A 15,835-nucleotide genomic window follows, 5' to 3' on the forward strand; every position below is an offset into this window, starting at 1 on the left:
TATTAAAGAGGTATACAAAAAAAGTCCTACCCAGCAGGATAGGAATACGACTTCAAAAAAATTCACTAACTTAAATTTAATTTTAGATCTACAAGTGCTGCCAAGCACCACTTTATTTGTCAACAAAACATTTTGATTATTTGGCAGAACAAAGCAAGCTGCCTCCCTGCTTGCTCTACAGACATATTTGGCAATGGTTAATTTGTATGTCTTCAGACATATGTCAAGTCTGAAGCTGTTTCAGGCTTTAACCCTGCAGAACTTCTCTGTTTTTCTTTAAGTGAGAACAGCAGCAAGCTAAAGCCAAGAAGGGATTTGGTCCTGCAACGAAATGGTTAAAAATCAGACTCTGCTGATGTGTGCTTCTCTGATCCATTACATTTCTCGCAAGCTGAGCTAAGAGCTGAGCACCAAGTATCAACTGTAATATGATCCAAGAGTTTATGGAAAAAATAACTGCACATACCAAGCATGCACATTTAATAAGATTTTGTTTCCATTAAAATATTCAAGAAACACGATTTTTAAGATCTGCTTCTCTCTCTGACCGATTTTTAACGTTTCTCCTCCCCCTCCCCTAAATACACACCTCCTTTCCAAAAACCAAACCCTTAAAAAAAAAAAAAGGAAGAAAGAAAAAAGCAGTCCTACTGCAGGGAAGAGAGGCTTGAAAAACAACTTTGATTGGCACTTGGCCTGACCCACAGAGGAAGAAAAACAGTTTTCGGACAAAGAGCGCAAATATTTGAGCTCACTGACTTACAGGCTTTCTTAGCATTTGCAAGAATCAACCTGGAGCAAAATGTGTTGGGAGAGACTGAATTAAAATAAAACCAAAACCAGCATCGCGTTCATCTTGGGCGCTCGGAGACTCGGCGCATTTGAACAGCTCAGCAATTTTAATTCATTTGCGCTGGACAAACAAAAAGCACCTCCACTAATGCTCCCCGAGAGGCAGATGTCGGCACCGGGGGGTGCAGCCGCCGCACCCCCGGGGGATCCGCGGGAAGCGGCCGGGGCTGCTGCGGGGATGCGCTCTGCGGGCCGGGGGGCGGGGGGCTGCCCATTCCTGCTGCTTTTCTTACATCTTTAAAGCTCTGATCCCAATTCCGCCCGCCCTCCCCCCCCCGCACAAAGACTTGACGGAGATCGCGGGGGTGAATTTCGCCGCTGGAATACGTGGATAATAAACTTTACGAGCGCGGCGGGGCCCCAGGTCAAACCCCGCAATGCCGAACGCTCCCCAAAACCTCGGGATGCGGGGGGGGGGGGGGGCAGCCTGGGACAAGCCTGGGCAAGTGACAGCCGTCCCAAGGGGGACGGGGGCGATGGGGGCGCGGCACTTGGCACCCCTCGGCGCCCCCCGGGTTCTCCTCGCCCTGCTCCCCCCACCCCACACTCCCCGGCACTCTCCTCCTGGGAAGCCTCCATCCCACCGCCTCCTCCATTCCCCCGCCCCACTGCCCACTTCCCCTCTGGCCACTGCCGCCGTACGCGTCCCACCCGCCAAGTCTGTCCCACTGCCCCTCGCTCCCCGAATCCCCCCACAAACCTCTCCCGCAGCTCCCGCCGCCTCCGTGCGGGCGCCCCCCGATACCTGTCTCGGCACCTTCCGGCAATTACCGCACACCCGGTACTGCCCGGCGGCGGCGGCAGCGGCGGCGGCGCTGCCCATGGGTCCGGAGCCGAGGCGGTTCATGGTGGCGGGGACGGCGGCGAGGGCCGGGCGGGACGGGGAGGCCCAGGACGCTCCGCGCCGCTCAGCTGCCCGCGCCGCCGGCCGCCCCCATCCCCGGCCGCGGCCCCAGCGCCCGCTCCGCGCCACCGCCCCCCGCGCACACCCCCGCGGGCCCCGCCAATCCGCGCCGTCCGCCCCGCCCACCGCCGCCGCCGCCGGCCAATCGCGATGGGCCGCCCGCCGCCGGCCAATGGGCAGCGCCCGCTCCGGCTCCCATCTCCGGGCAGCCTGCAAGAGGGGGCGGGGAGAGGGGCGTGACCGGCGCAGAGGAGGGGCGTGGCCGGTGGCGTCTCTGGGCAGCCTTGGGCAGAGAGGGGCGGAGCCCGCGCCTCGGCGCGTGCTTCCCGCTGGCCAATAGGGTGGGCGCCATGCAAAGCAGGTCCGGAGACCACGCCCACAGGGCCGGGGTCCCGGCGGCCGCGGCTTCGCCGGGGCCCCTCCGGCTCCCCTGAGGCGTCCCCGGGGTCCTGGTGCGGGCACCGCGGGCATGAGGGGCCGGCCCCGCTCCCAGCCCGCCCGGCTGCCTGCTGGGGCCAGAGCCAGTCCCCGGCCATCGCCGTGCTCCTCGTCTCGAGATACCGCGGCTCCCGGGGCGGGGAGCAAGCTGCTCTCGCTGCCAAGGCGGCGGGCTGCACATGCAGGGAAACGGCTGCGCTGGAGCAGGATGAGCTGCTTGCTCTGGGGGAAACTGGGAGCAGCATGCGAGACTCTGTGTGTCTGTGCGCGTGTGTGTGTCTGTGTGTGTGTGCGCCTGTGTGTCTGTGCGTCTGTGCGTGTGTGTGTGTCTGTGTGTCTGTGTGCGCGTGTGTCTGTGTGTCTGTGTGTGCGTGTGTGTCTCTGTGTGTGTTTGTGTGCGTGTGTGTCTGTGCGTGTGTGTCTGTGCGTGTCTGTGCGTGCGTGTGTCTGTGTTTGTGTGTGTTTGTGTGCGTGTGTGTGTGCGTGTGTCTGTGTGTGCGTGTGTGTCTGTGTGTGTGTGCCTGTGTGTGTGTGTGCCTGTGTGTGTGTGTGTCTGTGTCTGTGTGTGTTTGTGTGCGTGTGTGTGTCTGTGTGCGTGTGTGTGTCTGTGTGTGTGTCTCTGTGTGTGTGTGTGCGTGTGCGTGTCTCTGTGTCTCTGTGTGTGTTTGTGTGCGTGTGTGTCTCTGTGTGTGTGTGTGCGTGCGTGTGTGTATGTTTGTGTCTGTGTGTCTCTGTGTGCGTAGGTGTGCGTCTGTGAATGTGAGTGTGAGCGCGTGTGTTTGTGTGTGTGTTTGCCTCAGGTCGCCGGGATTGTTAGGGATGATGAGTCAGGTTTTCTAGGCTCCATGCTAATGCACGGAGATGGAGTGTATAATTAGGACAGAGGCAAATCTATTATCTGCAGCCTCAGAGAGCTGGAGTATGAACCTCTTTTTTTTTTTTGCATCGTGGCATCACTGCTGCTTCCCTTGCCTGTGTGCTCCTTAGCTTTTAAGTTTGCACAGAGGAGCTTCAGCATAAGTAGTCCCACCGACATCAGTAAAAGTTCATTAAATGTCGAGCATTACATAACTCATATTTTGAAAGATGATGATATAGAAGGATTTTATTTTTTATTTTTTTAATGGGATCAGAATGCTATTACTCTACAAAATTTCTAAGCAGATTTGGGATGCTACATTTTTTTCAAGGTTTCTCTCGGAGAAAGAATTTTAAATCAGCTGCTTTTGCTTTGCCTGGAAATATTTTCTATTTTTGCAAAATGAAGCGTTGTATAATTTGGTCAACTGGTTGGCTAAAAAGGGCACAATGCAATTAGTAATTCACATATCTTAAAGGAGACTGATTGAACCTAGATCTGTCTTTGAGAACTACTGAAAAGTTTCTCAGATCAGACTTTGCCAGCTTAAGTAAAACCACATACACAGAAACATTCTCCTCCATGCTTTCCCTTCTATCCATTTGAAAAGGGATCTTTTCCTCAGGCAGAGCAGCCTTCAACAGACGGACACTCTGTGGACTCCACTGTTGGGAATGCATCCAAATGTTACACTCACAGGCAGCCATACAAAATGCTTGGAGAGGAATACATGGAAGGGGGTTGGGTTCTTTTGTTTTGTTGTTTTGGGTTTTTTTCCCCCAAACTGTACTAGAAATGGCATCCCAACATGAGAAAACAGTTTGTTTGCCTGATTGCAGGTACTTGCTGTTGTGCCATGTCTGAATCCCACACACTGCAGCATGGTGCTATTTAAACCAGGGGAGAAGGACAGCCCAACAGTTTAGTTTTCATCATGTAGTCTGAATGTAATGCTAAAATCTAAGTAAACTATGTGAATGATGTAAGCAGCCTTTTATTTCTTGCTGAACTTCATTATAATGTTATCTGAAATAGGAATGTTTAAAAGAAGCAGTAGAGGGTCAGTGTTATTAAGCCACAAGCCAAGGGGAATTTACTCTTCAGCTCAAGTAAGATCACTTTGAGTCATTTACTGTTAAAGTGTCTCATTCAAAACTCCAACCCATTGACAATGATGGTAGCAGATTCATTTGAAAAACAGGTAAGAGAAAGATTTTGGCTGAGTTACTCCTAATGTTTAAGATCAGAACATTTGTAAAATACTCAGATATCGGTAATAGCATCCATTCATTTTATATCCACAGTGGCAAGTGTACATGTCTAAACATTCTTAGAAACCTGGTTGGGTCCCATTCCCCTGCTGAAATTGTTTCTGCCTTGAGTGACAACTTCAGATCTTCAGCATAGTCTATTAAACCCAGGAAAATTTTCCATTAGCCAGGTGTGAAAGTTAGGCTGACTTGTAAGGGAGTTTTTAAAATTAAAGAAATTAATTAAGGAAGTCTTTAAAATTAAAGAAATTTGGTATCTAGCCTCTGTTCTGCCACAAACATCTTGTGAAAGAAAGCAGGACATGCATGCCTAGATGCTTAAGTATTTGGTTGACTAACCCTTAATTAAACAAGAAGCACTTAAGTACCTTTGTGGCTTCCAGTCTTGCCTTTCAGTACTTTAGTATCTGAGAAATGTCAAGAGAAATATAAACTTTGAAAGTGTTTCATTGTTTTTGGAAACAATACAGCAAATAGAATTGCCTAAAACCCTTTTTTGCCTTCAACAAAAAATCTATTGGATATCTTTTCTGGAGTTCATTTTTCCCGTCTGCAATTTTTTTTAATAAAGAGTTTTAATGCTAATAGAGATCAGACATGTACTTAAAAGGGCCAATGCTTACCCAGCATCAGTCTTAGAAAACTAGTGTATAGACTGGAGACAATAGGACAATTTTCAAAACACCTGAACTCCTTCTAGATGTCGTATTTGGAAATGAACTGCTGAGTTCTGTAAAACGCTCCTCTAAAATGCTGGGTTTGTGCTCTGTTAACATCATCCATGGAGTCCTGCTGCCTGCAAAGGCTTGAGCCTGTGGGCCTGATTTTGAGCTCTTGGATAACTCCATTTGAGTTAAACATGTGCATAAATTCTACAGAATAAAAGCCTGTCTTTGTATAGGCTGGTTTCTTGGTGAACATATCCACATTCTTAAAAGTTCTCCTTGTAAGCTTAGTGCTCAAACAAAGTATGCAAAAATATCCAATGCTCCCTTCACAATTGTCTGGCTGTTCTTATGATTCAACTGTACCTCACTTGCCATCCACTGCTGTGGATTTCCTTCAGTTTTTGCCCACCTACTGAGTCATAAAGGAAAGCAGAATGCTGAAATTAAGAGTTACTTGAGTTACAAGCAGCATGGCATCTTGACCTGCCTGGGAATTTTACACAGATTATCAGTTCTGTAAGCCCAGTCAGTTGTCTCTGCTGAGGTCACCCAGACAGGCTGTGAACTATTGCTGTGTAAGGGTAAGGTGGAGATTTTTTTAAAATCTTGATGATATGGAGCATACTGTCTTGAGACCATCACATCCTTTCACAGAGATTTCTGACTTGCTGGGATAGGTTTGCACAAGTGGTTACTGGTTTAAATAGATTTTTATCATCAATGATCATAACTTTCCTAAAGTTTAAAAAACAAACACTGTGATGAAACAACAAGGCAGAAACAAACTTCCAAAGGACGTAAGGATTACTCTGCCTCCTGAAATCATCAGATGCATTTTTGGTAGACACATTGCAGCCAGGCGTGGACTGCTGCCCTTGCCATAGGAGTGGCTGAGATGTGATGGCCTTTGCTAGAAGGTCAAATCTCTCCTAATGCCTTATGCAGCCTTCAAGTTTATGTTGTTCAAACAGATTGGCTGAGAGACACAGGTGCATCCAAACACTGGGCTGCCTTCATCCCCCAGAACACATACTCGTGTTTCAGCAGTGTGATACCAGCTTTGGACCCCTGCTGAGGCTGCAATATTTCCACCTGGAATTTGGACAAAATGCATCTCCACTGTCTTCCAGAGAGCATCACACCCAAGAAGCATCTGCTGCACAACCATTCTGTAAGGGAGCACAGAGTTATAAACTTTTTTCAAGAGCAATAACAAGCCGATCTGTAGATTGACTGCACTGATCATCTTGTCTGTCCCAGAACAGTCAGCCTGGTGGCAATGTGCTGTGCAGGTGCTATGGGATATTCAAAAAATCTACATGATCTCTCCCTAAATTATGCACCTATTCTACAAGTGTGCAGTGCTTTTGTTGTTCATACATTATTGAACAGCTTGATGCTTCCTGAAAAGGCTAGATTGACAAGATCAAGTGCTGTAAAATTGCACTCGTTATGCAGTGGGAACGTTTGTTATTCATAGACACCCAGCAGCTTGGAGAGAGAGGACAGGAGGGGGCAGCTGCCATGCAATAGCTCTGACTGGATTGCTGCAAGACTAGAAATCCCATATGAAATTAGAAGATCCTCAAGTTTTGCCCAGAAGCAGGAAGAGAGAGCATACCTGAGCACCCAGCTCTGGAGCCTTACCCAGCTCCCTGACTGCCACAGTGAAGTGCTGTGATTAAATGAGCTGATTGACATATGTCACATGCCTTACATTTCATGAGTCATTCAGTAAAGCCATACTGAACATGTATACACAGGCAAATAATTGTAGTTTCTTCAGGCCAAAAATCCAGCCCATTGACATGATGTCAAATGAGTGATAGCCCTGCCTTCATTATCATAATTTATGTTGCACTGTCCTGATATCATTTGCCCAGCATTTATATTATGTTGTTGGGGAAAAGAAGAGCAACAGGTAAAGTCTGTGCCCTGAGTAATGTTATGCACACTCTGACACTATAAAATGACTTCCCATCCTTACTATTACACATCCTAATAATTGTGTGAGACAGAGAGATGTGATAGTTTGTGGAATTCTTCCTTGAGGGTGATGGTACACACCTTTTCATTTGCAGGGTTTAAACCCTAACTAGATAAAGCACTTGAAATTATGTTTATCATAAGAAACAATTGTGGCCTGGCCCAGGAAAGCTGAGCTCAGTGACCTAATAGGCCTTTTTAATATCTGATTTCTTTGACAGAAAACATTAAATCACTATCCAACCAAGAAAACTCTTCTCTCTCTCTCTTCATGTTCTTCTGTGGTTTGCATGATAATTCACTAAATGTATTTCAACATGTTGTTTACTTCAATTCAGCCTTCTGAGACCATACTGGCCAGTGCTGCAAGCCCATAAATAGGGATCATCTGGAAAAAAAATACTTTATGCTTCAAGTTAAAGTTGGAAATGTTTCAGCCTGTACAATTTCTGGGACCGATACAGAGGGGAAAAGTATTAAATGGAAAAAATCATATCTGAAAATCAGGACAAAGGCAGCCTGGTCAAACGCCCTACAAAAGGAGAATTTTGTAATCCCTTATAATGTATTCCTGTTAATATTGATAGTCGTCCTACAAAACAGGTTTTATGACAGCAGCAAGGCTACCTGTGGGGTCAGAAAATGCTCTCCCCTTGAGGACTGGAGGTGGAGTTCACGGGGCAGACAGGGATGCCTGGGGACAGGCAGGATGCAGAGCAGGGACGAGTCTGGGTGTCAGCACTGGCTGCACAGCCGCAAGGAAAGGCACCAGTTCCAGCCCTGGTAAGGATGTGCCTGAGGTTTTGTCCCTCTCCTAAATATGTGTACCTGCATCAAAGCTGCAGTTGTGACATCTCTGTCAGATGTACGTGTCCTCTGGCACTGTGGACCGGTGGCAAGATTTCCTCAAGAAGACAAAAATGCTGCTGGCCTTTGGGTGAGAAGTGGGAGCTCCTGCCTTGGCTCCCAGCTACAATGTACACTGAAGAGCACAGCCTAACCACACCTGTGTAGCTCAGGCTGGGCAAAACACCTCCAGCTTTCCTTTTGCAGCCAGGATGCCATGAGGCCAAGAGTTCAAAAGCCAAGGAGCCAGAAGAGGGCAAGGAGGAGGCAGCTGGCTGGGGAAGAGAACTGGAACCTGGGGGTTTGCTGCCTGTTTCCTCCCACTGTTTTGGCTCAGTTTTGTGCCTGGCCAATGCAAAGCACACAAATGTCTTTGTCTGACTGAAAAACTGTAATGTTTTTCAAGCAGCAGAACTTGTCTGTTTGTATTTTGCAAATGAAACACTTGGTACAGCATGATGCCACATTAAGGATGGAGCTGATAAGTGAAATTAGCTTCCTGTATTCACTGGCAAAAATATGGTTTTCATTATTTTCAAATACAAAACACAAATACAAAAAACCTAAAAACAGAACTTAGCAGCTTGTGGGATATGGCACATAGTTTAGTTCAATTTCTCATTGAAACCCATGAGATATGAGCATAAATATGTTGGAAGATCAGGCTAAATTATGGCAGAGTTTTATTCCTCGTTTTTGGAACAAAGAAGATCTAAAGTGCTGAAAAATATGAATCTGTTAGGGATTTGGCTTATTTTTATTTTAAAAATGTTTTTACCCTATTTCATTACTTTTTCAGTGGTTACACCCTGAAAAACCAGAGTGTCAGTGCAAGTGGGATTTTCTGAGAAAGTACCATACTTAGAAGCAATTAGGCGTGTGAGTGGAGGCAGTTAGCACATGGGATCTTCCCCAGCAAAATCAGCAAAGTGCTGAAGGCTTGTTTGCATGGTGTGTTTTCTTCTTTCATTCATCTCTGTCTGGATGCTGGGGATGTTCTTGGACAGGAGAGGCGTTGAGATTCAGCCTTAAAGAAAGCCCTCTGCAGGGGAGTTGGCTGACTGAATCAGCAGCACAATTTGCCTGTGCAGAGCCTCACAGCCTGCTAACCTTGGCACTTGCACCTCCCTCCCTCCTGCACAGCTAGGCGTGCCTGCTGTGATACACCGAAATGCAGCGAGCGGGATGGACCGGCCATCTGGCACTGCAGAGCAGAGCAAAGGAGCAGCAGTTTCCCTGGACCAGCACCAGCCAACTCCTTTCTGCTTCTGCCTCCTCAAGCCTGCTGGTTGTCTGCTGCCGGATGGAAATTCATGACTCCGGCACGTAGATTTTTCTTTGAAGGCTCCCTGACCTATTTCAGCTCAGTGTTGCAGCAGACGTGAGCTGTATTTGTAATGTCAGGAGAGGGGACAGGGAGGGTCAGTCTTGAAAGCAAAAAAGGTGTAATCAGTGTACCTTGCTCTGCTGGTGAAACCCTGGCAGTCACTGCTGCAGTGCTGGGTCTCCTGAGCTGGAAATGGCAGAACCCAACTCCTGTTTGGGCAAATAAATTAATAATAACATGGGTCATTGCATCTTGCTCTGCTAACTTCCAGATCTGTCTGGTATAACTGAACCTCAGGCACACAGACCAGACTATTTGCTAAGGCCACTGAAGCATTTATATTGATGAAGATTCGTGAGAATACTGGACAGTAGAAGCAGAGACTGCTTTATAGGTGAAGTGATGTCTTTGTACAGCACAGGGTCTGAGATGGAAAACATAAAAGGATTCTATTTCCACAGCAAGGTCATGTCTTAAGAATTTTATTTGTCCTTATTTCTATTAAAAGGTCATTTTACAGGGAGAAATAACTTATTTTAGTCAAGTTGTATTGCTCTTGAACTTAACCTTCCTCTAGCTGGACTCTAAATCATGGATTTTCTTGTAAACAGACTTCAGAGCAGCTTTCTTTTTTGCATTATTTGGCTCCCTTGTTTCAGAAAGAGTATGGACCAAATTCCTCCCCAGCATAACTCCAGTCCCAGTCCTAGTACTCCTGTTCTGAGAATGTTGGGCCAAATTCCCACTCCTTGTTTTGTCAATATATGTTTGGATCAACTCTGCTATAACCACTGATGTCATATATCATTAGCACTAATCTACTGCTGAGCAGAATGCAGCCCCCTCTATAAATATCACTTTGGTGAAGGGAAGTAAGGAAAATAATGCTGAATGTGGCCTTAAATGTATTACTTACTCTGTTGAAAGATCATTCACTCTTGGCTTAACTTATTTCAGGCATGACAGTCCTGGAAAAAATGTATATCTGTGAGTAGCATAGGACTCAATAAGAGCCAATAAAGGCCTGGTGTTATGTGGTATTAATAAATGTATATTTGTGCTGAAGCATGCTAAACCTCAAAGGCTGGGTATAAATATCAATGTCTATTGAATTTCAGGAAGAGATGGCTGGCGGTAACTACGCTCGATGTCATTCTGCAATATGCAATCTGTGTTTACACAGTGGCTATTCATAGGCACATTCCTGATGGTAGGCAGAGAATTTGCCTCTTTCTAGTCAGTTTATGAGAAGTGAATTTCTTCCCTTACATCCCTGGCAGGATTGTTAAATTTCCTTTGAGTAAAGTAGCAGTGATGTGCTATCGAGGAAGTAACATGTGAGCCTAAAGCGCTGGATAAAGAGTGCCAAGCAGTCCACTATCGGATGAGGACAGCACTTGGCTAAAGGCAAAGGGGGTCCTGGTGCCTGAAGCAAGTTTCTGCAGCTGGTGGGCAAAGCAGGCAAAGCTGGTGGGCTCTGCAGACTGGGGATCCTCTGAGCATCTGTAGCGACTTCTCTCTGCGATGAAACATGGCATTCATGCATTTAACCAGAAAGTGGGTTGTTAGCAGTGGCGACAAGTCATTCTGCAACAGAAGGATGTGGTTTCCAAGCGCTGTCTGCAACATGATTAAGCTTGGAGAGCAGAAGAAAGTGGTTGGTAACTGTTTGTCAGTGTGGTGAACAACTTGCACCTGTGCCAGGTAATTTTCTTGGTTGTGTTCTGTGCTGCCACACGCAGCTGTTGTTAAAGCATCGCCAATTTGTTTGGCTGTGGGTGGGAGAGAGGGTCACAAGTGAATAAATCGCGTCTTTGTGTTTGCATACCTGTAGCTAGCTGTCCCAAAGCAGAGAAGCTGGCATTTAATATGAAAAAGGCTGGAAAAAATATTGTTTGATTAATAAAAAAAATCAAGGCATGTCCTATCTGTAGCATGTTTTCCTTTTCCTCACTGGGATGATGTTCATGAGAGATTATTCAGAAACAAAAAGGGAGGCTGCTCAGCTGCTTTGGAGGCACCTGTCTGGGGTAGGCACCTGGGCACTGTGGCAGCAGTGAAAATCCTAAATGCTAAAAAATCTGTCATCTTCCCTGGCCACCTGGTACCTGAGGCTGAGTCTCCACTACCTCCTTGCATGAGACTCATGGTTAAAACAGGGCACAAGGGGCTGGGACAGCTGACTGCTGCCTTCTGGGACTGCTACAGACTTCTTGTGTCTTCTGTGTGAGAATTATTTTCTAGAGACACAATGCCCACCAGCATACAACTTCATCATGAAAAGCAGACAGGATTTGTAATTCTGTGAAACTGGATTCTGCTTTCCCACACCTCAAATTGCTTTGCAGGTCTTTCAGCTTTATGTTATTACGAAGGGCAGCACGAGGTACTGGAGAATCAGACATCTGCCTCCAGATATTCCTTTCCAGAGCTTCCTGAAGTATATGGAGATCCACTCCTGTAAGATGCTTGATAAACAGTGAAAATAAAAGTCCAGAAAGAGCAGTTATTTGTGGGGTTGTCAAAGAACAGTGTCTGTACTTGATAAGATGCAGAGAAAGTAAAACAGGAAAATACTCATACTGAAGACAAAGCTGATGTGGCTGCTGAACTCTTGATAATAGCATAAGGGGAAGAACCCAACAGATCATGCACAGCGTATCTGAAGTTATCTGAGTGATAGACGGAAGTTTTATTCTCCTCACCAAGAAAGGCAGTGTGATGGTTTTAATGTGAGACAATTTTCTTCTGCTATCCAGAATTTTCTCACAGTTTATGCTAAAATGATTAGACAGGTCGGGGTTTCTTAGGATAGCTACAAGGCATGGGGGAACATTTGCCATATAATTAGCTGCCACTGGTTAGTGCAGGGAAAAAGCTGAGCAGCAGCTTCTCTCTCCTTCTCAGTACCATGGTTGCATCCAACCCTGAAAGCTGGGATGCTGTCAGAAGAGCAGAATACTTCTGATCTTGAGGAAGCCAAGGCATGGTCGTAGGCTGTGCTGGAGCATGGTGCCCAGACTGACAATCTTGTGTATCCTAGGATTTGTAGTGACACACAGGACAGTAGTGTGCTGGGGGTGATTCATGAGCAGAGCCCGTTAGCTTCCCCAGCTCTGGGCTGAATGCCTATTCCTCTCCCAGCCCTTGAGCAGAGCCAGTGAGCAGCACCATGAGCCTTACTCCCATCACATCCTGTTCCTTGAGTGGACAAATACCTATCTGAGAAGAGCCCATAGGAAGGCAGGTGGGTCCTGGGCCTCTGAGTTTTCCTGCATGCCTTGCCTAACTGCTGCAAAATTTTTCGGGGACTTGGAGTTAAGGTGATCTATTCCAATGCCATGCTTCCCATGAGAGCTGCAATGGCCACCATTTTTTTGCATGTTTTACTGATCTGCAAAGTTTACATTTGGACCTGAACACACCTGCAGCACAGCAATGGTGTGACAGGGGGTTTCCAGCCCCAGGTCCCATGCACTGCAGCTGAAATCAGAAATGGACCTACTCTGTGCAGCAGCATTATGGGCATGTGGTGGGCTTGCTGTTTTCCCACACAATCTGTTGTATTACCATGCCTCGCTTTCCATCTCCTAAGAAGAGGTGCATGCTGTGGGCTTCTCACACCACTGAAGGTATTGGCAAAGGTTCGGGGTTTGCTGAAGAGCTACTAAAAACTGCTGGCTGAAGTCAGTTGCTCGTGGTATAATGAAAACCAAAGGTAATGTGCATCTAGGAGAATATCCTAAGCAGGCCCAGAAGATTTGCATAAAGTTCTTGCACAAATATGCTTTGGAAGGAAGAAATCCTCAAATATTTGTGTTTAAGGCTCTCTTTTGCATTTCTTTACATGAAGACCCATGGCAGACTTGCAGCCTGGGGTGGTTAGCAACTTTCCTCTTTGATTAAGAAGCTAAAAAGTAGAAAATGGGAAGACCCTCCAGAGTCAGGACAGGCACTCTGCCATCACAGGCAGCATTCAAATGACTCTGTAATCAAAACTGTACTTAACAGCAAGCAAGGTCACAGCAGTGAATTTGAAAGAAACTGCAGGAAGAACCAGACATTTTAAGCAAACTTTGCTGTTTCTAGGTCTCCTGTGGCTTATCCAAATGGCCCCAGCTCCAAAGGTTCCTCATGGCCAGAGGCTGCAGCGCTGTGAAGCAAGAGTCCTGACGGTAATTGCAGAGGTCAGGCAAGTGCAATGCTTTTGGCTTTTGGCTGGTGAAAATGGGACTCTGGAACCGCAGATGAGAAACAGTGATACTGAAACTTTATCTGAGACAATCACTACCAGGAAGATGAAACCAGCAGTTAAGGGTGTCGGTGTGAAATGAGGCAGCCACTCAAGGAGGCGCGTTGGCTTCAGGCACCTAGGAACAAAAGGCTGTTTCATGAAGATGATGCCCTGGGAACAGTGCTGGTGGGGGGAGGAGGGCAGAAATCAAAGAGTGGGCAAAAAATAAGGTGGCTGGATATCAGTGGACAGGGTGACTCCAAAGACTGCCAGTCCTCCCAGCTGAGATGAATGGTTTCTTTCTATTTACGTAGATCTGTATGCAGAAAAACATTATGACTATGATCTAAGCAGAGTCACAGACATTTTGGCGCCTGGGCTGGTTCCCTCCTCCCACTCCAAGGAGCAGGGCTTGACCCGAGTGGCGAAACGCATCCCGCGAGCCCCGTGCGTGTCACCCCGCCATGCCGAGCCCTCTGCCCGCCACTGCACCCTTGGCCTCCTCTGGAGGGACTGGGGAGACCACATCACTTGGGGGAGGTTGTGTAGGCAACACATTCCCCCTGCCCGCCAGTGCTGCAGAGCTCTGCCATGTCTCACACCTTTACATTGCATCTCTGCGAGCGTTTCACTTTGAATCCACCCAAGCCAACAGCGCCTCAGTCGCCATCCCAAGCTGAGCATGTGCTGGAGTGCTCTGGGAGCAGCCAGCTGAGTCATAAGCCGATCCAGCAATTCCTATTCAAAGGCTGCTGTCTCTGCCCTTGTGGAAAATGCATTTATTGTTTTGGTTTTTTGCTTCTTTGTGCTAAGGTTCAAGCAGTGCTTTACTTGTTATTGCACATAATGGTTTGTACGCAGCACACAGCCCAGCGAGGCTGATGCCAGGTTGCAGCAGTGCTGGGACTGAGCAGGTGCCCTTTGTGGAGCACAGCACAGCTGTGGCTGGCACGGTGGAGCTGCACTGGGCACCCCCTCAGCATCAGATAAAATGGGAAACTCAGGAACTACCAAGCTAAGAAGGGTCTGAGCACAAAGCTACCAAAGTGAGCCTTTGACTTGCTTGCCTCAAGACTGAATTTATTGAACGGCTTACTTACCTCAAGATCAAGCTTATAAAATTATTTTAAGTTAATTTTTTTTTTTCTCTCTGCAGTCTCAAGGTGTAATATGTAAATGGATAAGATCTGAGGAAGGTCTCATATCCTCTCTTCCTTCACAAATCTGCCTGCAGGCTGGACTTTGCCACAGGTTCCAGGACCCTACGGGAAATAATTTCACCTCTCACTTTGGGAGGGGTGATTCCAGAAACCTGCTTTTGCATTTTATTCATGCAAATGAACAAATGGGAGGCATCTGGCTGTGGACTGGAGCTCTGCCCCTGGGCTTCCCACCTCTCCCCAGTGCCTTGCACTGTGCTCAGCCCTTGGGGGTGGGGATTCCCTCCCCAAAACCTCTCCAAAAGGTCCGTGTGTGAGGTGGCTTTTGGGTGCTATCACCTTGCTGGCATGGTGTATGTGCACCCTCCAAGGGCCCCTAGCACTGACCCCAGCTGCTTGGTGGTCACTTCTTGTCACCCACCCTGGGCAATCTGCATCACCTGCTGGCAACCAGGGTTCTAGGAGGAGAATTAAATAAAGATGCACATTGTTATAGGCAGAATAATGACCCATTATCCCCATTTTAGCAGTAGGCTAGTAGGACACTGCACTCCATAAGAAGCTAGCCATGGAATCAACAATAAAATAGAAAGCCTATGTTTCCTCCTTGCCAGCCCCTTTTCTTACTCCCTGGAGGGCTGCCCTGAGCAGCACATAGGGAGCAGGCAGATTTTGGCTCAGCAGTGCTGTTTGGAGGAGGGGAGGAGTGCTGGGCCACCAGCATCATGTGCGGCAGAGTGCAGAGAAACGTGGGGCTGGCCTGATGGAAAGGGTGAAAAAGCCCCACTGACAACCCCACAGTCTTTGAATGGCAGCATCCTCCTTTGTAAACAGAATATGCAGATATATTATGTAATTCCTGGTAAATTAACTGTTTTTCCATACTCTTAAAACATAGTAATTAAATGTTTGCTTGTCTAGCGCCTTTGCAACAGCAGCATTTTGACTCTCCACTGCTTTTACTGTTGTGGCTGTGTCATTTGTGCCCTTTCTGTGTTACTGCCATTCTGCTAACACCAAATGTTAAAAATAACACCACGTCACCTCTGCATATATTCTCAAGTATGAATAACTAGTGTATGCATTTTCAAGCTTGACTGGAAATCTACTTTTCTTTTAAATTAAAAATTAATTTAGTGCAACATCCCAAGAAAGGATATTTCATGACAGCCTCCAAACATGCAGACCTTCAGTAAATTCCCAAGAACTGGTAACACTGGCAGTGCCAAGAGGCACAAATCAGGCTGACAGCTCTGGTTTACTATGCATTGTACAAACACAATGAAACTC

At 47.0% G+C, this 15,835-nt stretch overlaps 1 protein-coding gene across 1 annotated transcript in view; it reads right to left on the reverse strand.

Moving 5' to 3' along the window:
* Window positions 1-1,686, reverse strand: part of SESN3 (sestrin 3) — a 45,401-nt gene extending 43,715 nt beyond the window's left edge. Inside the window, exon 1 of the mRNA XM_066544717.1 lies at window positions 1,598-1,686. Within this exon, the coding sequence (XP_066400814.1) occupies window positions 1,598-1,675 (78 nt within the window). The 5' untranslated portion in view covers window positions 1,676-1,686. The remainder of the gene's footprint in view (window positions 1-1,597) is intronic.
* Between the last annotated feature and the right edge of the window lie 14,149 nt (window positions 1,687-15,835).

Source organism: Molothrus aeneus, chromosome 2 (assembly GCF_037042795.1).
Source record: "Molothrus aeneus isolate 106 chromosome 2, BPBGC_Maene_1.0, whole genome shotgun sequence".
In the NCBI taxonomy this organism is placed as follows: domain Eukaryota; kingdom Metazoa; phylum Chordata; class Aves; order Passeriformes; family Icteridae; genus Molothrus; species Molothrus aeneus.